At 39.5% G+C, this 22,827-nt stretch overlaps 3 protein-coding genes across 5 annotated transcripts in view; all 3 read left to right on the plus strand.

Annotated features, from left to right (window-relative positions):
• Positions 1–1,200: 1,200 nt before the first annotated feature.
• On the plus strand, positions 1,201–5,981 carry LOC137134417 (uncharacterized). The gene is made up of 2 exons (XM_067519219.1): positions 1,201–3,835; positions 4,040–5,981. The coding sequence occupies exon 1, from the start codon at positions 1,456–1,458 to the stop codon at positions 3,532–3,534; it is 2,079 nt and encodes a 692-aa protein (XP_067375320.1). The 5' UTR covers positions 1,201–1,455; the 3' UTR covers positions 3,535–3,835; positions 4,040–5,981.
• Positions 5,982–10,541: 4,560 nt separating this feature from the next.
• nxf1a (nuclear RNA export factor 1a) lies at positions 10,542–21,098 on the plus strand. 2 transcript variants are annotated; one of them, XM_067518858.1, is made up of 21 exons: positions 10,542–10,953; positions 12,551–12,752; positions 13,904–14,078; positions 14,162–14,245; positions 14,562–14,666; positions 14,890–14,970; positions 15,323–15,392; positions 15,788–15,876; positions 16,019–16,126; positions 16,236–16,345; positions 18,616–18,652; positions 18,767–18,835; positions 19,016–19,071; positions 19,266–19,373; positions 19,589–19,647; positions 19,744–19,859; positions 19,961–20,003; positions 20,091–20,169; positions 20,474–20,656; positions 20,757–20,817; positions 20,908–21,098. In XM_067518858.1, exons 1-21 carry the CDS (start codon positions 10,806–10,808, stop codon positions 20,947–20,949), a joined length of 2,025 nt encoding a protein of 674 aa, XP_067374959.1. In that variant the 5' UTR covers positions 10,542–10,805; the 3' UTR covers positions 20,950–21,098. The 2 variants fall into 2 exon arrangements, with proteins under 2 accessions (XP_067374959.1, XP_067374960.1); XM_067518859.1 differs by having other exon boundaries at positions 10,542–10,826.
• Positions 21,099–21,775: 677 nt separating this feature from the next.
• Positions 21,776–22,827, plus strand: part of atg2a (autophagy related 2A) — a 23,855-nt gene continuing 22,803 nt past the window's right edge. For both annotated transcript variants that reach the window (XM_067517656.1, XM_067517657.1), the window contains exons 1-2: positions 21,776–22,335; positions 22,689–22,827. The exon at positions 22,689–22,827 is cut by the window's right edge and continues 24 nt beyond it. In XM_067517656.1, coding sequence (XP_067373757.1) covers positions 22,165–22,335; positions 22,689–22,827 — 310 coding nt within the window. In that variant the 5' untranslated portion in view covers positions 21,776–22,164. The remainder of the gene's footprint in view (positions 22,336–22,688) is intronic.

Below are 22,827 nucleotides of genomic sequence, written 5' to 3' on the forward strand. Positions count from 1 at the left end.
GTGAGCACTTATCGCACCAGCATTTTACATAATGGTCGCCCATCATGCTTAACCCCATGTCAGAACTACATCAACCTGAAAGAATCATTAAAGATAGAAAACACAACAAAGGCCCTCAGGCATCTTCAGTCTGCTTCAAGCACTCACCTTTCTCACAGTCATGACACTGACAGGGAATGTCCATCAGATAGCACAGTGTTTGACATAAGAGAAGATGACAACAAGATAGCTCCTTCCATCGAAGACAGACAGTTCATCCAGCTTATGGACAGAGAAATGTTTATGTACGATACGAACAGCTGGGTAGCCCCACTACCTTTTCGCTCAACAAGACCACATCTGCCTAATAACAAAGAACAAGCTCTACACCGTCTGACTTCTCTTCGTTGCACACTTGACAAGAAGCCAGAGATGAAAGAGCACTTTGTTACCTTCATGCAGAAAATCTTCGAACGAGGTCACGCAGAACTGGCTCCACCCCTCCAAGACGGAGAGGAGTGCTGGTATTTACCAATATTTGGTGTGTACCACCCACGTAAACCCGGTCAGATCAGAGTCGTATTTGACTCCAGTGCACAATATCAAAGTATATCTCTGAACGATGTGTTGCTTAAAGGCCCAGATCTAAACAACAGCCTGTTGGGTGTCCTGCTACGCTTTAGGAATGAACCAGTAGCAATCACAGCAGATATAGAACAGATGTTTCACAGTTTCATCGTAAGGAAGGATCATAGAAACTTCCTCAGATTCTTGTGGTTCAGAGACAACAATACAGCCGGGGACATCGTGGAGTATAGGATGAAAGTACATGTGTTTGGAAACAGCCCCTCACCTGCTGTTGCTATGTATGGCTTACGGCGTGCTGCTCTACACGGAGGACAGGAGTTCGGCGCAGATGCAAGACACTTTGTGGACAGGGACTTCTATGTAGATGATGGATTGAAATCTCTACCTTCTGTCGATAAAGCTATTCACCTCCTCAAGGCCACACAAGAGATGCTCGCCATCTCCAACCTGAGACTTCATAAAATAGCATCGAATAGCCCATTAGTCATGCAAGCTTTCCCCTCAGCCGATTATGCAAAGGACCTGAAAGACCTTGACCTAGAGAAAGATGCTCCACCTGTGCAGCGCAGCCTTGGATTAAGTTGGAACCTCCTTAATGACACCTTCATATTTTGTGTCTTTGATTGAGACAAACCATTTACCCGCAGAGGTGTCTTAGCAACTGTCAACAGCGTGTTCGACCCTCTTGGTCTCATAGCCCCGGTTACTGTAAAAGGGAAACGTTTGCTTAGAGAGCTCACCAGAACAACAAACGACTGGGACACTCCACTTCCCCTTGACAAAGAAGCTGACTGGAACATCTGGAGAGATTCATTGCTGGATCTCAAAGACTTGAAGATTCCACGAGCATACACCACAGTATCTTTGACAAACTCTGTGAGAAAGGAGATGCATGTCTTTGCTGACGCCTCTACAGAAGCAATAGCAGCTGTAGCTTATCTGAAGGTTACAGATGACAAAGGTATGTGTCACGTAGGCTTCATCATGGGAAAAGCAAAATTAGCTCCCCAGTCAAACCACACCATCCCTCGGCTCGAACTGTGTGCTGCCGTCCTTGCAGTTGAAGTAGCAGAGCAGATCGCACAAGAGCTAGATTCTGAGCTAGACAGCTTAGACTTTTATACAGACAGCAAAGTAGTGTTAGGGTATATTTGCAACGAGACCCGAAGGTTTTATGTGTATGTCAGTAACAGGGTCCAAAGAATTAGGAAGTTCTCTCGTCCTGAGCAGTGGCGTTACGTTCCCACCTCACTGAACCCAGCAGATGTAGCTACGAGGTCAGTGCCAGCAATTCGTCTTACCGAAACAAGCTGGCTCACTGGACCAGCATTTCTACGAGATTCTGTGTCCTACGGTGCTGCAGAGAAAGCGCCCTTTGACCTTGTCTGCCCAGAATCTGATGCAGAGGTACGAACTTACATTACTGCCCATACAAACACGACCACAACTCTTGGCTCTCATCGGTTCAAAAGGTTCTCATCTTGGGGAACACTTGTTAAAGCAACAGTATCGCTCATCCACGTTGTTCAATCTTTCAAAAAGAAAGAAAGCTGTAATGGTTGGCATCACTGTACAAAACCTCATACTCCCGAGACGCTAGTACAAGCCAGATCAGCTATTATTAGATGTGTACAGGAAGAAGCTTACAGAACAGAATTTGCATGTCTACAGAAAGGACAAAGTCTTCCAAAAAGCAGTACGCTCAGGAAGTTGAATCCTGTACTTGTAGATGGCCTTCTAAGCATTGGAGGACGACTTGAACATGCGAAGCTTTCAATGGTAGAGAAATACCCATTGATTATCCCTGGCAAAAGCCATGTGGCTGACCTTCTTATTCAGTACTATTACGACAGAGTCAAACATCAAGGTCGCATCTTCACTGAGGCTGCGCTCCGCTCTGAAGGACTTTGGATTGTCGGAGCCAAAAGGTGTGTGAACAGTCACCTCCGAAAATGCATCATATGCAAGAAGCTAAGAGGAAAGACCATGGAGCAGCAGATGGCCGGCCTTCCTCCTGACCGTCTTAGTACCGAGGCCCCATTCACTCATGTGGGCCTGGATGTGTTCGGCCCTTGGAATGTATGCACTCGCCGTACTCGTGGAGGCCAAGCCAACAGTAAAAGGTGGGCAGTAATGTTCACATGTCTAAGTGTGCACGCTGTGCACATTGAACTAATAGAGTCTATGGACAGCTCCTCTTTCATTAATGCTTTGCGTCGCTTCATCTCACTACGAGGTCCTGTAAAGCAAATCCGCTCTGACTGCGGAACAAACTTCAGAGGTGCATGTAAGGAGCTGAGAATGCTTTTGGATGACAAAACTAAACCGAATGTGTTAAGATACCTCAGCAAAGAAGGTTGTGCATGGATTTTCAACCCACCCCACTCTTCTCATATGGGAGGAGCGTGGGAAAGGATGATTGGGATCTCAAGAAGAATCTTAGATTCTATGCTCTCTCAGACCAGTTCTTCATGTCTCACTCATGAGGTGCTATCTACCCTCATGGCCGAAGTGTGTGCCATCATTAATGCAAGACCTATAGCACCCATCTCTTCAGACCCTGAGTCCCCTTTCCTTCTTACACCGGCGATGATCCTCACACAAAAGACATCTTCTTCTTACCCTCCACCTGGAACCTTTGGGACTTCGGACCTCTACCACAAACAGTGGAAAAGAGTACAGCATCTTGCCAACATGTTTTGGGACAGATGGAGACGTGAATATCTCTTCACCCTTCAAACCCGTAGCAAATGGCAGCAAAATAGACCTAACATTAAAGAAGGTGATTTGGTTTTGCTAAAAGATGATCAAGTGCAAAGGAATGAGTGGCCTATGGCTCTCATCAGCAAAGCCATTCCTGACTCCGATGGAAAGGTCAGGAAGATAGAACTGAGGACAGCCAAAGGAGGAGTTGCAAAGACTTTTCTCAGACCTATCACAGAAGTGATATTTCTCATGTCATCTTAGTTATTGTAACGTTTAGGATTGTTTATTCTTGTTACAAGCATTATAAGTAATCTTGGTGATATTGCACTGCATATCAGACGGGGAGTGTCATGTTATGTTTTTGTAGTGGAGACTTTAGTGACACCCTGTGGCCACATTTTGTTACTTCATGCTGATTATGTAGTGAGACACTGAGGGCAGAAGCTTGCAAGCATGATGCCGAAGTACACGTTACGTTCAGCCATTTAACCTGTGTGAAGTTTATTCGGGTGTAGCTCTCTCATTCTTCCTACCTGTGTGGTGCCTTGGAGAGGTTATGCTTGTAAGTAATCTTGTTGGTTGTATTAAGTAACCTTTGTTTGTTATGTTTCAATGTAGGCAGCCGACAAGTGCTACTTAGCCGATAAGCTAACCTTACCTTTGTTGTACTTAAGTCTATGTTGTACTTAATGCTCATATATAGCATAACTATGTTCAGAAGGTTATGCATTATGTATGTCATGTTTTCCTTTTATTCTTGTTTCAGTTTCACACGATAAACAGTACTGGATGGTGACAACTCAAAACCACAGTAAAGCAGAGTGACTTTATCTGAGACCGACTGAGTTTCGTTATTCTAGTACTGGGTGTTTAGCTATCTGTTGAGACGTGCACTAAGGAACGTGCGTCAGAGAACAGAATAACCCCATTTAAATTTACTCTACTCATTTCTACCATCTCCACTACCGTTTTCTGTTCTTATTCTATCACCAATCTTGTTTTTAAGTGTTTGTGTTTCTGAATCTATATACCTTATGTTTTATGCATTATGTTACACTTTGGACCCAGAGGAATTATATTTCAGTTAATTTTATGTCTGTGCATATTGTGGAATGACAATAACACTGAATTAAATTGTATTTAGCAGTGCTTTAGGATGTATTCAGATACATAACTTGAGTAAAGTTGTGTAAAAGTAGTTGCGTAAAAGTCATTATCACCCAAAACAAATTTTAAAACAAAAAAGCACTTAGTTCACTTGAACAAGTTGTTTAGATTGTTTTTGAAATCACTGTAATGCATGAATGCATCAGCAGCATTTACCTTCTGATACAGCTGATACAGACCAAGCTAGTTTTAACTACATTGTGTCCATTATATGTGTTTATTAAGTCCAATAACTAAATCAAATCTGTATTTGCTTTAACATTTTAGGGAAATATTAAGCAGTGTCGCATTTACTTAAAAATTAAACCTTCTGAAATAGTAAAAACATATGTACTATTATGTTTAACCACCTCTGAGTAAACTAAGTGACTACAATTGTAACACAAGTCTGTGACCATTTCTGACCCCTTTTAACTTCTCAAGGACTCTGCCATGAGCTAGACAGCCAACGAAACAAGCGAAGAAGAAACTGAACTATTTCCACTTCCGCCCCGCGTGTTGTTTATAAATTTTGAGTTATGGCTTCACGACTAAAGAAGAGGAGAGCAGCAGCTGGAAGAAGCAACTCAGATTTATTTGTCTGGACGGACTGTGAAGTCGAATGGCTTCTGATAGTTACCAATGAATATAAATTGTCTAAAAATGTGAAGAAAGTGGACTGGGAGTCTTGTCAACTGAAATACAGCGACATCCTGGACCTGTATAAACAGCAGTACCCCTCGACAGAGGAGTCCGAGCCTCTGGAGGGAGACTACCCAAATTGGAGGAAATTACGAAAGTCTGGAGTCTGGAAATAGAAGGACTGGAAATAGAAGGACACACGGCAGGGTGATTTTACTGTACTTCGACCTGTGTAAGCAGACCTGGGGGTGTGCGTCAGCCACAAAAACTATCAGGGACACATGCGACACGGAGGACGGAGTCGACCAAGGCCCCAGCGACCACTTGACATAATACCCAACCCCTTCACTCGCGTCTCCGCTGGTCTCCGATTCGGACGAGGTTGGTGGCGGCAATTTGACCAGGTTGGTCCAGACCAGTTACAGGAAGAAGGCTAAGAAGATGACTACCAAAGGACCGGCGGATGGTGGCACTCGCCCACGAGGACCTACAAATAAAAAAACAAATACTCGAGCGAATGGAAACTTCCAGCATCCAAGCAACAGACCCACACTTTTGCAGAAGGGTTTTCTGTGTTGAGGCAGATGCTGGCCCACCCAGGATATTCTTCACCGCCACCCTACAGCTATGGACACACACATTCCAGTCTGGTGCCACCAACTTCAACTCCGGTCCCACAGCATAATGGTGGACACGATTCTTGTACTGAAAACCATTTTTTTGATAAAAAGGACAGCGTTGTTTCAGCTGAAACATCTGTGCAATAACAAAATGCAGCACGTCTGCTGTTTCACTGTGCATTTTTCCCCCTATTGTTATTTATTATTTAACATTTGTGTGCTTTTTGACAACAATTACCTTCTGAAAGTTTGAAATGTTTATCTGGCATGCTTTTATGGTGCCAGCTTTTCAAAACAAAAGTAGTTAAGAAAAACTCTCTGTCTTGTGTTTAAATAAAGTATTTTTTGTGTATTCAGTCAGAACACACTAGCTGTCAGTAAATAACCACCTTTTTCCAAACAGACAATGGATCAAATTAAACAAATGTCTTACTAATTAGGGATCAACACAATTTGTGAGTACATGTCTCATTACAGTTAGTAGGTTAAGTAAATGATCAGACATAAGGGTTTCAATTAGTTTTCTCAGTTGTACATTAATTCAACTTAAGATAACATTTTAAATACTGCAGCAGTTCTATTTGTGAGGCATGCTTGGGACAAGTCTAGATTTGTACAAATGATGTTATAAACATCAAGTATTTCAAAATATTGTGTAATTGTAACTTAATTGGATTGATGCCCTAAGAAATCAGTTTCTTCTCCAGCCAAAGAAAAATTTAAAGCTTGTATTTAGCATTTCAACCTGAGTAAAGAGTTTGAGGTGGTACATCTACTTGTGGTGGAGTAGTTTTTAGGCAATACATGCACTTCTACTTGAGTAATGGGTTTCTTTGTCGCCTTTATTTTGGTTCAGAAAATAAGATGGATTATAAAAAATATATATACTAAGTTATCAGTTTATTAGGTAACCTAAACCCAGGTAAAAACAATGCGGTCTAAAACAATAGTCCTGCAAGAAATACTTCTTCATAAAGGTCTTTGTGTTCAGTTTAACATCATGATCACTTTTGGAAGAAGAATTTCAAGTAGTACATGTATGTGGTACTTGAAACTGGACAATTTTTTTTTTTACTTAGAGAGTTTTTATACTTCTGCCCCCTCTAGTTTATTTTAATCAACTATAACTGAATTTATTGTAGACAATATCTGATCTTGAACCAGATCTCAGTCATGTCAATCCAGTTGTTGAGATCTGTCCAGTAGGTGGCGCCGTGCTGGAGCAAAGTGAGCGGGAGTGACTGACACCAGGCCAGACATTAAAGCAAAACTGGCCGCTGTTTCTCACACTATCAGGTGAACTTTTCACTAAGGTAAAGTAGATAAATGAATAAATATTGTCGGACAGTGTATGGCGTCTGTCAGCAAGAAGTCATAGCCGTGCTAATGCTAACAGCTAACCAAACTTAACGATCAACAGAGTGAAAACAATTTGACGCGGCTAAACTCTACAGCCCGCTCAAGAGAACTAGCGTCATCATTTGGTACCTTTTTCATTTAATACATGGTTCTACAGCGCGAAAAGCTGTGACATATTACCTTAAGGCTGATACTGAGGCGTCTCTCTCGATGGATCGTGAGACATCGTACCAGAGAAGCTATCCCAATCTTGAGGTGGTGACACATGTGCTGAACAACGGTAAGTTCTGTTTCTCTACTCATTCTATCTATTTATCACACAGTGTTTCTTTAGAAGTTCTTGTTTCGAAATGTATACACGGTAAAGATAACCAGGGCGGGGGTAATACATATCAAATTAAAAATATTTGAAAATAAACAAACTTGATTAGCTTCATCACTGTGGAAGGGACCTCGTCAGCCCAAATTGTGCCTTATTGCAGACTGCCCGTCTTTATACACTTTCTGGTTGAACATTGATTTATTAGGTGGGTGGAAAAAAAGAGAGGGAACTTTTATATTTTCATTTCGCTGAATCAATAAAGCTTCGGAGCACAGATGATCATTTGTCGGTTTTTTATTAGGCAGCAGTAGGCAAACCCAAAGTAATACTAATTTTTACCATCGATTGGTTCTATTCTTAGTATTTCTGCCAGTATTACATAGCCCATACTAGAAACAGCTAAAGCTCTAGCGGCGACCGTTACAGTCGTAGCGGTTACTGTAGCCATAGCTACGGTAACGACCCGTGCACGTGCTCACAGTTAGCAAACCGTCTTATGTCTCATTTCGTAGCAAAACATAAAGGTTATCGTGTCGAAACATCAATGCTCGACAAGTGCACTAATTAGAAGCTTCTTACGCCCTTAAACGTGGTGCATGTGCGACATGACGCAGCTCGGCTGACTTGATGTTAAACGTTAGCAGCAGTATTATGCAAATGGATTATATTGGTGAGATGGCTCTGCCCATGTATACAGCTATAGCTGTGGTGCAAGAACTGCAGTTTTTAAATGGAATCTTAATGCAGTCTCAGTAATTGGAGGATTGTTGACACCTGGAAAAACAAAAAAGCATTTTCAGCTGTGTAGAAAACATTCATGAAAGGATAATTAATTTATGTAAGAAACTGTCATGAGTGTCTACCTTGTTTGAGAAAAATCCAGTTTCTAATTTTGAAGAAAACTATTATATAGAAAAGTGGCAAAAACACACAACTCAAGTAAAAATAATTAAAGTGTAAGAACTTGCTTTCACAGTACTATAAAGGAGTTAGAAGTACATCTTGGAATTCTTTACTGAAGTTGAAAGTACAAGCTCTGAAATCTACTATTAAGTAGAAAAGTACAACCAGTGCTGTTGATAACCTCAAGATGCATGTAAATGGCTGCTTGTGTAGTGTTTTTATCCAACGTACTTTACAATGTTACTTCTCATTCGCACACACTGATGGCAGTGTGTGCCATGCAAGGTGCTCACCTAGAGAAACCTGGGGTTTTTACCCACTGAGCTTTAGCAGCGCATGTCCACCTCTCCTCAAAATTGAATAAATTATGAATACATAGGCTATGGTATGTGGGTGCTCTGTGATGCATCTAATTACATTTTATTTGATTGTCATCAAAGACCATCTAGAGCTGATCTGCTGTATTGTTTTGTTTTTCTATTGACTTTTTGTGACCTTGCCTTGCCTGTCATTTGAGATATTTGCCCATAATGTTTTGGTATATATTACGTGATAATGTTAATCTTTTGTTATGACTCTTTGGTATCGCTGTAGGAATTAGAAATGATACTAATGATACCCAAGCTCCAAAGCTTGTTTCAATTCACTGAGCCTGCCTTTTACAATACATTGTGGCAGTGTATCAAATGATGTCTAAAGTTTCATATGTAACTATTGCCTCAGAAAAACAGTTTTTAATGCTTTACAGCAATAGGGATATTAGTGGTGTAGCAACCAAAAAAATATAAAGATACACTAGGAAGATGTACACTGGCAAGAAAAAGAACATAAAACTATGCACTTGTGTATTTATTTTATTTTTGTTGTTGTTTTTTTTAAAGGAACGATCATTTGTAAGCATATTTGAGCACAGAATGAAGGTGAAATCATATTTACATGTTTAACCTTACATTTATCAAAAAAAGCACCCTTTGGAGCCCTAACTGCCTTACAAATCAGAGGCATTCTACAAATTAGTTTTTGCAAATACTCAGCAATGATTTCCTCCCAGGCCTTCTGTAGTACTTTCCAAAGGTCTACTTTGACAGTTGACCAGTGTACCAAAGCTCTTTGCTCCAGTTTCTCCCACACCAGCTTGATAGGATTCAGATCTGGATTGAGTTGGCCAAGCCATCCTCCAAAAAAAAAGTAGGATGGAAAATCCTACATTTTTTTATTTTTTTTTTATTTTTGGAGAAAATTCTGACACTGCTGGGAAGACTGCTTGGGATCAGCGTCTTGCTGCAAAATTAAATTGAGGATACTTTGCACATGGTAACATGTCTTTTGGAGGGGACTGCATCTCACTCACATCTCGTCTCATTATTTGTCTCTTCTCCTGAATCCAAGATATTATTGGATAGTTTAACATTTACCAGAAGTTCAAGGCTATAGTAGGTAAGTAAGTTCAGACTTCTGTCATTTGTGGACACTCTCTAATAGTAAATTAATTATATAATAAATAATAGATTGATGACAAACATCTTGTAAAACGATGTTTAGAAGATTTTAGCAAGGAAATATACTCACAAATGTCCCATGCATAGCATACGTATCATAAGCAACAAGGTTACTTATGACACCTCTTCAACATTAGGATGGACATTAAACTTTCAAAAAATCAACTGACCTTAGATATAATAAGCATGTGATAGTGTGAACATTATAACCAGTGAAAATTAATGAAGGTACAATAGACGTAAAATATTTTTTAAAAGGTGAAAATGGTGCATATATACACACACACACACACACCATGAAAGTAAACTATGGCAAATTTAATAAAAACGCGTACCTAAGCTTATCACATTGTGTAAAAACAAACAAACAAACAAACAAAACTATTGGAAAACAGCTTCTTTTTTAGCCACCAGATGTCGCTGTACTTCCATAGTTTAAATGTTTTGATTAACTTTTCGGTACAAATGGAGTAAGAGCCTCAAAGTGTCTTAAGGCTTCTTCCGACCATCACTAGTAGAAACATAACGCTACAACCTCTACGGTACTACAATCGTTTAAGTGGGTAGCTTAGGTTATATGCTAGCATGATAGATAGCCACAAGTAAACTCAAGACTAACGTTGACAACGTTTTAAGCGATATCATCAACCAACTTTTTGCTGTTCCATGTAGTGTTTAACTTGCGTAATCTGTTCTCTCTTGGCCCCAGTCGAGTGTTACTTTTCCCTTCAACTGTCCGCGCCATTTCCCTGCCCCGGAAGTTAAATGTTACGGTTCCGTTGCTTTCTATTCGTCCAACGCGCAGTAAGAGAAGCTAGCTAGCATCTAGCTATCAGCTAGTTAAAGATCACGTTCCTGCGATCACGTCGCGGTCGTCTTTGTGTTTCCTTGAAACAAATTGGGATTTTTGACGTTTCTTTGGTACCACAGTCTCTGTATGTCGTGAAATAGAAAAACGACGTCTGTAAATCCATTCTCCCTATCCAGGGTTGTGTTTTTCCACGTTACCTAACACTAATACTATTCCAAGAAACATGGCGGATGGCGGGCATTACTACAACGGTAAGAAACACTTTACACAGACATTGCAGCATTAATCTCACATCTGCGCTTCACCATTTTCCTTTAGAACGTGGGGACTTTGTGGTGAGGAGAGAGGTCAGAAGCACTGGCTTCATAATTCCAGGAGGTAAAATCATAGCTTGGGCTCTGTGAAGATAATACAGCATATTATTAAACTTGTTTTTCGGTACTAGAGAGTGGGGTGTAGACTATAGATTCCTAGAGCTTATTGAATACAGCTAATGTAGCTAGTGCAGGGTTCATTCAAGTGCCCCCAGATTTTGGTATTTATTTAAGGTCATAAAATAAATTATGAAAGTGGCTTCAATTACAACCCCAATTCAAAAGAAGTTGGGATGATGTGTAAAACGACAATATAAATAGAAATTTCATTAATGCCTATTCTATTCACAATAAAACATATCAGATGTTAAACTAGTCATTTTAAAATTTCATGGAAAATATTAGCACATTTTGAATTTGATGGCAGCAACACATCTTAAAAAGGTTGGAAGAGGGTGAAGTTTACCATTGTGTAATATCCCCTCTTCTTTTAACAACTGTCTGTAAACATCTGGGAACTATCTGCTCAACAGTCCTGGGCCTTTGTTGCCAGATTTTGTGGGTTAGCATTGTCTTGCTGAAATATGCAAGGTCTTCCCTAAAAGATGTCGTCTGGATGGGAGCATATGTTGCTCTAAATCCTCTGTTCTTTTCAGCTTTGATGTCGTCTTTCCAGATGTGTAAGCTGACCATGCCATAGGTATTATTGCATCCCCATACCATCTGAGATGCAGGCTTTTGAACTGTCTGCTGATAACAAGCTGGATGGTCCCACCTCTCTTTAGTCCGCAGGACAACGGCGTCCATGGTTTCCAAAACCAATTTCAAATTTTCAAATAATTTGAGCAAAGAACAGTTTTTGATTTTGCCTCAGACCATTTTAAATGAGCTTTGGCCCAGAAAACACGGCGGCATTTCTACATCGTGTTCACATATGGCTTCTTCTTTGCATGATACAGCTTTAACTTTATAATTGTGGATTCCACAGCAAAGTGTGTTCACAGGCAGTGATTTCTAGAAGTGTTCCTGAGCCCATGCAGTGATGTGTAGAGAACCATGCCTGTTTTTAATGCTGAGGGCCCAAAAATCACACACACCCAGTTTTGACCTTCAGCCTCGTCCCTTTGGGCACAGTGATTATCTGTATCTTTTGATGATATTATATACTTTAGATGGAAGGATCTTCAAAGTCTTTGCAATTTTATGTTGAGGAACATTTTTTTGAAATTGATTGTCACAGATTGGTAAACCTCTGTTTATCTTTATGTTCGAAATGCTCCTATTATAGCAGTCATATTACTGACCTGTTGCCAATTAACCTAATTAGTTGTCAAATTTTCCTCATGTTTTGCTTTTTTATTTTTTTTGCAGCAATTAGTTTTCCAGCCTTTTGTTGCCCCTGTTCCAACTTTCTGCCAGCAAATTCAAAAGGAGCTAATATTTGTCATGAAATAGTAAATATCATTTTCATCATCTGATTTGTTGTTTATGTTCTATTGTGAATAAAATATGGGTTGATGAGACTTGCAACTCATTCCATTCTATTTTTTGTTTTACTCATCACCCTAACTTTTTTTTTTTTTAAGTTGGGGTTGTATTTTTTCTAAACGTTTTGTGATATTTATGCTAATAAACTAACATGTTTCTGTTTTCTTGCTCAGAGCATGATGATAGAACTGCACCACAGTTTCGCAATCGTAAAGGTAGAGGCCCTCACAAGGGACGATCGTATGACAGGTCCCGCAGAGACCGCCAACGGGGAAGTAACTTTGGAGGCCCTGGACCACGGTCTAGGCTTGAAGAAATGGATGGGGATGTAACTATGAGTGACAGCTCTCAGGACAGTAGCGCCCAGCACAGATTGTAAGTGTTGCTAAGTAACTAAGTCAATATTGTTATGACATATTTTAAGAGTTCACTCTAACATTAGATGGATTATTAAGACTTTGTCCTGAAAATAATAGCACTGCACTTTATAATGATAGACTTGTCTTATCTAAGTTTAAGAAATCATGTGAACAAATCAGAAATAACTCCAGATTTTAGTAGGGATGTCCTAATGCCAATACCATTATTGGGCATTGGGTCCGACCTTGAATTGGATTACTTGTGCTCATACTCATAATACTTCTCCAATACTATAGCCAATACCATATTAACAGAGGTAAGAGAAAGTTTGTGGTTTAGAGCTGTTTAAAAAATTGGTGTTGGAAAAAGAGAAGCTGAATGCCAATTTGCTTTGCAAGAGTCTCTAGGTATACATGTTTCTCAAAAGTAATTTAAAACGTTTATCATTTGCGACCGAGGGTTACATATAGTAACTACAATGTGACCTGATGTTTACTTTTTATTTTCCAAAGTAATTTTTTCTTCACATTCTCTTGAAGACTCTACAGTCCATGTTGTCTGCACTTATCTCACATATAATATGTGTGAAAATTGTGTATGAAACACAGATCAAAGTGAATTTTCATTAAATAGTATGTTCGTTTTACACAATGAGTAATGTACAGACAAGACCTAAACTCCTAAGCATTTCAAGGATGCTTTTTAGACTATGCTATAGTCTGTTAAGAAAAAATAAAACCAGTCTGATCAATTTTACCACTTACTGTGGCTAGTTCTTGGTCAGTATGTGCATGAAGGCACACATATTCCAGCATAACATGATGTTTTATACAAATACAGAATTCACTGGAAACTGTCTCAGTCTCTGGGCTGCTGGAAAATATCTCTTGCAGAACAGGAACTTTTTGGGGGGGAAGCTTTAACCGCTCCACTTAAGGAACTTGGCAACTTCTAAAATTTATTTAGTTCTGCTTAACTTTTAAAGAGTACAAAGGCCCGTGGAAACAACAGCCAAAACGCAATGTGGCTGCTGGTTAATAAGTCCGTCTTGTGAAAAGACCTATATGGCAGATGAAATGAATTCAGCATCTGTTAAACTGGCTGAAAAATAGGTGTATTAGAATTGTGTTAATATATAGGGCTTTTTTTTTTTTTTTTTTTTTAAGCAATCCATATGGAAAGCCTTTTCGAAAAGGAGATGGGCGGTTTGACAGAGACAGGCGACAAGGCAAAGGTGGAGGAGGTAGAGGAGGAGGCGGTGGGTTCAGAGGTGGGGATAGAGGTGGAGGAGGCAGCAGTGGAGTTGGAGGAAAGAACCGTACAGGCTGGTACAAAGTAACGGTACGTATTTAAAAGGTGCCACATCTATATTTCAACCACGCAATACAAAAAAGGAGGTTAAATTTCACTTTATTGTCTGACAGATACCGCATGGAAGAAAATACGATAAGGAGTGGTTATTAACAGCTCTTCAGAACATTTGCTCGGTTCCATACACACCTGTACAGGTGAGGTTCAGCACTTTTTATATGATCAATAATTATAAACTACGGTTTCTAAACTAATAGGTTTATAAATGTGATATCATGTTGCTCAAGTCAGGTCAGTTGTAAAAAAAATAAAAACATGTAGGGAGCCTTCTTGTCGTGCTCCTTAAAAGTTTCTTTTTTTGTGTTGAAAAAGAAAAGTGCTGCTCTAAGGGTATCTTGAGTCTCCAATTAGACATTACTAAGAACATTATTATAATTGTCAGGTAAAGGTGTTTGTGAATGACATTTTTTTTATATTTAGGATTTTTAAATCGTTCTTTCTCCTCTTCTGCAGTACCATGTTGATCAAAATAGGGTCCATTTCTATGTGAATGATTCTGATGCTGCCAGTGCTTTGCACAAATGTTCTCACACAATCACAGGCAAAGATGGTTATAAGGTATGTTGGGATAATATAAAATTCTGTCTTGATGTTTGCCGAAATGCCACCATTCTGAATGAACAGTATTCTCATACGGACCTTCAGATCATGATAACATGCTAAACTGCCACGTGTGGCTTGTAGACAATGGATGCTCAGTCATTAACATCTTATCCTATCAAGCACCTTGGTACAGTGTCCCAAGCAAATATGACTTATATAATGAATTGCTTTTTTGAAGGTTGAAGTGCATGTAAACGACAGCGCTCCACCATCTTTTCTCCTGTCAGATTTGAAGCCTGAACATTTGGAACACCTGAAGGTAAGTTTATAAATCATCAAAAGGGGGTGAATGTGGATGAGCCTGTAGTGATCAAAGTCTCACAAATTGTTTGATTCAGATTTTCTTGGGGCTCTCTGAATAGTGTGAGTATGGATGAAAAAGTTTAATCAAACATCTTTTACTCGTGAAAAGTAAACTGGGGTTTTTGCAATTTATGAGTTCTATTCCCTTTTAGTGCTTTTATCAGAGTAGGGTCAGTTTTAAGCTTGATTTGATTTTAATCTTACTGAAATGGTTTGGCAGGAAGTTTCATTTAATTTATACAATTTTCATTTATTTTTTTGCTCTTGAGAGACATATTCCCATGTTGGCTATTATTTATACTTTACAGCAATGCATGGCAAAACGTTTTGATGGCTCTCAGCAAGCACTGGACTTGAACAACATTCGAACGGACCCTGGTAATTACATTTTTGTTGATTTAAAGCAGTGATCAGATTTTAAAAACTCATAGTTATGTAAAATTTAAAAATAACAAATGTCATAATAGATGTTGTTTGTTGATGCACATTTATTAAACATGTGGCTGTTGAGATGTTACATCTAAACCACTGAATTTGTGAAGATTTTCTTTTCTTTTAATATTTATCTGTGCTAAAAGGGTACCTTGTCTTTATGTTGCAAGTAATGATCAATGAATTATTGCTTTAAAATGTTTTTATATTTTGAATCCTCCAAACAGTATAGTGGAGACATTAAACCTTAAAGAGGTTTAGTATTTTAATGTGATGAGAAATTATATTTTATACTTTGTTTATAATTTGTTTAGTAGTTTTATTAATATTTTATGTGACAGACCTGGTTTCACACAACATTGAAATAGTCTTGAATCGAAAGACAAACATGGAAGCTGTCATCAAGATAATTGAAGAAAACATTCCGGAGGTAATAAGTAGATATGTTTCACATTTCTTTCTGGAAAGTAAACAATTTTCTCTTGTAAATATGTAGGTGGACATTCTTATTTCTTGCTAATTAAATGATCTGTTGAACTCAATGTACTTACACATGTGCTTACTGTTGCCAGCTTACCTGCTTGAACCTGAGTAACAACCGTATTTACAAACTAGATGAACTTGCAGAATTGGTTACCAAGCTGCCTAATTTGAAGACACTCAACCTTTCCCACAATGAGGTAAAACTGTCTGCTCGGTCAATCAAGCCAATAATAATAATATAGATGTGACCCTGAATTGGTTTAAGTCCTCCTTACTACCTTGTTCTGTATCTGTGTGGTAATCCAGTTGAAGTCAGACCGGGAACTGGACAAGGTGAAAGGCCTAAAGCTGGCTGAGCTGTGGCTGAACAGGAACCCTCTGTGCAACCACTTTAAGGATCATGCCTCATACATCAGGTCAGTCACGGATTGTGGGGGGTGAGGGGAGAGGATTTATGGAAGGGGACACAGTGGTGTGACTGTTTGACTAGGAGTGTCCAGAAGTCTTTTATTTTAATCTTTTGTATGACAAGAGGAAGCAGCGTTGGGCTACAAAAGAACCTCAGCCAAACCGTGGTGTGTGTAAAATGCTTGTATGAAGACTAAAACAGTTTCCCCAGATACCAAGAAGAACCGGTTCTGTGTGTACATGTGTGTTTGTAGAAGAAAGGGCAAGAAAAGAAATGCAAAGTGTAATTTGCAATAAGTTCAACTTGTTTGGTTTTACATGTTTCTTCCCACCAGTTTCACACTGCAAACTAAATATTCATTGATTTTTTTAAAAGAAGTTGAGAGCATCCACACCTTGATCATCTGTCTTCTTTCTGCCAATTATTCTTCTTTGGGGGACCTCCTTTCAAGCTCTGCTCTTTTTTATGGTTCTCTGTGATGCTGTACCCAGCATTCCCCCGCTGACATCCTAGGTAGTTGTCCTATAAACCTATAAACTGCTATAAAACACCATCACACTGCTAATTTGGGGGGGTTCTATGAAAGACTTGAAAAGGGACCTTAAAATCATTTTCTTTGAAAATAATTCTAGTCTATGAGCTCTTGAGCACTACTGTGTAAGTTGTGTACTGCACAGTGGGCAATCCACAGATATCTTGAAAAATGTTGGATGAACCAGAAAATCCACAGGCAATGATTCCCCTCTCCTCGTAGAACCCTTGCCCACTCGGCCTCCTGTATCAGGCGAGTATGGAAGGCTGGATAGCCTATGACGGGTAAGATCCCACCTTGAAACCCTGGGACAACCTAAGGCAGGCACAGTCACGATTACTCGGCCTCGGTCCCTGTGAGCTGTAACTCACTGACAATGTGATAAGACGAAATTAAGAAGATGGGACTCACAGGAGACACCATTGGGCTGAGGTTGAGGGGATACGTGTCATCAGTGGCCAGTGATGAGCCAAAAAGTAAAAGCAGTGTGTCATCTCCACTAAGTTGTTTCTCTTTGGCCTAAAACAGGCCTGTGCTGTTCAGTGAATTGAGTGGAGAGTTTGGCGAATACCCTTTAACTTCTGCTGGAAATATGCTCTTAACTGAAAACAAACTTTATTTTTTGAAATTCTTCTTCCAGTTTCTAAAGGCTGTGAGCCTTACAACAAAAGCTCAAATTGTAAGCAGAGACCGTGGAGTAGAAGATTATCAGTGTAGCTAGATGTTCGATGATCTCCTAGTGCCTCTGTAAACAGAGGTGTGGGCCCAAATCAGGCTTGAAAATTAAAGTCTACATGATGCCCAGTTGCCACTAGTGTCTAAAGATCATCTCTTCAGTATTGATGGTGTAACTGTGAAATACTTAAACAATAACAGCTCTGATTGTGCAGCAGTGGGTTACTATAGGATGAGTGGTGGGACTACTGGGTGCAGCTCAGGTTGAGGCCAACCTTCCTTTTTGTTCTCAGGTTGTCTTTCCTGCTGATAATCAGGGGCACAAACAAAGATAAACTCACCCAGATGACGAGTAGTGTTTGGCACCTCTTCCGAATGTTATTTGCTAGTGTCTGTAAATTTTATTTTATTTATATATTTTTTTACCCAGACCCTGTTTCGTTTTTTGGGTGATGTAGACTCTTCTGTTCCCCAACATCTTGACCACAGTTGGGGGAGACCTTAACATGAGACTGGCGGTAACCACCTCTCTCCCAGCAATGCATAACTTCTACCTTTTACTAGTTCAAAACAGATGTGTTTCCTGGTTTCCTGGGTAGTCTGTAAGATCATAGGTCTTTGCATGTCTGTATGTGTGTGTGTTCCTAGAAAAGTGTGCTTGTGTTGCTTCCCCATGTCAGATCTCTGTATATCATCATATTGTGGGAGAGGGTGAGTATACCTGCTGGTAAGTACATTTGGGGGTGGGAGAAGTATCAAAAGGCACAGATTAAAACTAAAGGGGGAACATCAACACGTGCAGTTTTTGTGTTTTGTGTGTTACACCTTTTGAGATCCTGCATTTAGTTGCACTCAGTTTTCATGAACCAGTATATAAGTGTATTTTCCCAGATTCTCTTGACAGTGTAATGGTCAAAAGTTACACCAACTGAAAGGCACAAAATAAAATTAAATGGTCAACAGAGGTGTGATTGACTGTAGTAGCTGCAGTACTGAGTATGATTTACTTCTTTCTTTGGGGTGGTTCGTGATGATAACTTTCCTGCTCTTGATTTTTGTTTCTGTACCAGTGCTGTGCGGCAGAGGTTTCCTCGGCTCCTCAAATTAGTAAGTTTTGTTTTTGTTTATAGTTGTTATCCTTTATTTTACCTAAAGGATTCAATGCACAGTGGCTGAGGGGTCCACAGTCTCTTATATGGTTTTCTTCATTTGTAATTTTAGGATGGCCATGACCTACCACCGCCCATTGGTTTCGATGTGGAAACCCCCACCGCAATCCCCCCCTGCAAGGTTACTGGTTTTATTTCATGATCGATTTTATGCTTTTAGTCAAACTGACGTGTGGATAAGTTTGATCTGAACGAACGTAGTTTATGTGACATGCAATGTGTGTAAGTTTAAAATGCAATATCCTTCTTGTGGTGTCACCTTTTTGTATCTGACAAATATATTTTTCATTTTACATTCCAGGGCAGCTGTTTTGGCTCTGATGAAATCAAGGCTCTCATCCTCCATTTCTTGCAACAGTGAGTATCTCCTTTTTTAATAAAGTAATTTTGTGCTGGTTTTCCGGTGTTAAGCCATGGTTAAAATACTTTCTTAGCCAATACGTTTTGTGTTTGTTTGTTCTGTTTTTTTACACAACTCTAGTATCCGGAAAGGTTTGTTAGCTATAAAGGGTTTGTTTCTAACTCATGTTACCATCTGCACTGCGTCGCAGGTACTACAGCATATACGACTCAGGGGACAGACAGCCACTCCTGGATGCTTACCATGATGGTGCGTCGTTATCCCTCACAACACCTTACTCCACCCAGAACCCTTCCAGGTAAGCGAAGAAAGGTGCACTTTTCTGCAGACATCTGACTTATTGATGATAAAAGGATAAACGCCTGAACAAAGGCATTAATATTTTTTCAGTGTTTCCATCATTTAAGTCATTCATCTAAAAGATTCTCTTATCCCTGATTCCACTTCCAACACCTCCTGATCGGAGTCTTTTCTGTATTTACATTGATTCTGTCTCTGTCCTCTGGTGTAAAGGAGCAGTCTTGGAGAGTATCACAAAGACAGTCGCAACCTGAAGAGGGTCAAAGACTCCAGTGAGTTGTTGAGCTGTTGACCTTACATGGTACCTGATTATCTTTGTTGTCGTTATATGCCTTCTGATGTTGCCCTCTGAATTGTGCGTCCTTTAGCAATGCGGTTTCGACTGCTGAAGCACACACGGTTGAACGTGGTAGCTTTCCTCAATGAGTTACCCAAAACTCAGCATGACATTGCTTCGTTTACTGTTGATGTGAATACCTACACAGTGAGTTCACAGTTGATCTGTCATCCAGCACTTGCCATTAACCTGTTTCTCTCACAGTAGCATTTCTGTTTTAAATCTGAAATAATGTTTTCTGTTTACAGAACATGCTACTGTCATTCACTGTTAACGGAGTCTTTAAAGAAGGTGAGTTGTTTGTGTATTATGGTTTTAGATCTTAGCTTTTTTATGGTTTTAATTTTGTTCTTAATTTATATTATATCTGTTTTTCAGTTGCTGTTGATGGTAAATCCAGAGACTCCACAATGGCTTTCTCTCGGGTTTTTATCACGGTCCCAGCAGGGACTTCTGGGTATGTCTAGTGAGCTCCCAGTGGTTTAAATCATCTTCCTGTTGTCCTTCATGCATCTCCCTGTGAAAGTGTATTTATCATACTACAAAGTAAAAACTTTTAAATGAATGAGAACAAACATCCTTTTTTTTTCCTTTAGAATAGCCACCATAAAATAAAAGAGAAGACATTAAAATAGCTGACTTTATAGTGTGGAATGACATGCATTGATATCTAGGCACTTGTAGGACAAGGACTCGACTATTATATTAAACTACTATATTATACTGATAAGGACAAATCTAGTTTTCCTCTTGTGCCACAGTCTCTCCATCGTAAACGACCAGCTTTTCATCCGAATGGCCACTACAGAGGAGATTCATCGAGCCTTCGTAGCTCCTGCTCCTACACCATCTTCCAGTCCTGTGCCCACTCTCACTGCACAGCAGCAGGAGATGCTCACAGCATTCTCGCAGAAGTCTGGAATGAACCTGGAATGGTCCCAAAAGTAATTCTTGCTTCTGTTAATGTAGTTTTGTCAGTTTTGCAAAACATGATTTATTAACTCAAAAATGCTCTAAACTCTAAATGCTTGTTCTCTGTTGTAGGTGTCTGCAAGACAATGAGTGGGATTTCACCAGGGCAGCACAAATCTTCACTCAGTTAAAGGTAACTAGTTATATAATTTCTAATTTTTCTATAAAGATGTGATATTTTTTTTCTAACCTGGCTCTGAAATGCTTTCTCCTTATTTTTCAGACGGAAGGCCAGATCCCTGACGTCGCCTTTATGAAGAGCTAATCCATATGTCAATCTGTGAAATAAAGCTTGCAGTTATTTTATTTATGGCTTTTGTTTTATCCTCTACCGTGTCTCTTTTTGTTTAAATATTATGTAGATCAAGTTTACCTATGTTAATAGTTTTAACCTGTGTATCATTTGTTAATTTGTTTTTCAAAATAAAATCAAAATACAACAAAACATTTCCATTATTGTTTCTTTATTGACCATTAATGGCATGAGAAGTGACATAACTACTACATCTCACTTCATCCTCAAGAAATTATAAGCTTAAAAGTAAATGTTTGAAAGTGCTATCTTAGAACCATAAATCTATACAGCTCAGTTGTGAAACTATAATGAACAAGTAAAAGCATCCATTTTTATTTTATTCATTATGGTACATGGTGCCATTCGTATGCCGCCTTGTGATTGTAATGACCCTCTCTTGTTTGTTTTTTTTGACACAATTTTGTGGACATTATGCCAAGTAAGTTTAATTTTACATCAAAACAAAAAAAATCGCCCCAAAAATTTGTGTAGTTCAACTTCCATTAAAATTAACTAACAGATAATAATTTTTAACATTTTAAAAATTATGTTTTTAAATAGTTATTGAAATGAGTAATGTCAATGACATGCCAGTTTATAAAGTAAGTGAATAAAAATACTGCTTATTTTCTTATAAATCCTAGATTGTATTGATACATTTCAACATTATAGATGTTGGCTAGAGACCAGTTACTGATGTACTACAAACGTTATTAGAAGATAAAATACTGACCTTACAAAGATGGCGCCTCGATTGCGTTATGACATCACAGTGACGCATGACGTACGGACGTCGCCACCATACCGTCAGTTGGCGTATGATAACAATAAACAACCCTTAAACAAGAGAGCCGTACCAACTGGATTTATCGCCTCAGTTCGACACAAACGTGCCGAAAATATGAGCCGAACCGTTTGCAGTCACTTGGAATAACGTTTCAGCAAGTAGCGTACGAGGTTCGTCTGTCCTGACACAAAGGATTTTGTAGTTTTCGTGTCAAGACTAGAGGAGAACTAGTGTTACAATTTACCCCTTCCTTAGCCCCCTGTAGCTAGCTGTGGCTCATTCTTCATTTTTGCTCACTTTGTGTTAGCTTGGTCTGTTATGCAGTTTCCAGAGGATTGTTCTTGCACTGGTTCTCCTCCGCCACCTCTTCGCTCCCTCTCCCCACTCTCTCTGGCCCTATGTCTTGCTGGCTTTTCCCCTGGTCAGGCTCAATCAAGAAGCGGGCCTGTCGGTACCTCTTACAGCACTACCTCGGACACTTTTTGCAGGAAAGACTGAGCCTGGACCAGCTGGGCTTGGACCTGTACAATGGCAGCGGTGTCATCAAGGAAATCAACCTCGATGTCTGGGTGAGTTTGGACACAGGGGAGAGAATGGTTGTGTTTATGTCGGACTTATTCACCCATGACTATTTCGCAACTGTACTGAAGTTCAACAACAGTCTCTAACGTCATCCTCTTAGCCTAGCTCGCATTTCTTCGAGGAAATGCACTTATAGGAAGCGCATCACCGGCCACCTGATTAGCCATATCTCTCTCAAGAGTCTACACTTTGAAAAGATACATTTCACCTGCTATGCCAAAGGGGTATTTCCTGTGCTGCACGAGGCTACACTCAAAATGATAAAACAAATGTTAAATCGTTTCTCATTGCTTTCACTTTTTATTTCTTCTCTTTGCTGAATGTCACCTCTTCACTCCAGGCGGTCAATGAGCTTTTGGAGTCTTTGGGGGCTCCACTGGAGATAGTGGATGGCTTTGTGAGCAGTATAGGAGTGACCATCCCATGGCAAGCTCTCCTTACTGATCACTGCACCTTAGAAGTTTCTGGTCTTCAAATAA

Source organism: Channa argus, chromosome 10 (genome assembly GCF_033026475.1).
Source record: "Channa argus isolate prfri chromosome 10, Channa argus male v1.0, whole genome shotgun sequence".
Lineage (NCBI taxonomy): Eukaryota > Metazoa > Chordata > Actinopteri > Anabantiformes > Channidae > Channa > Channa argus.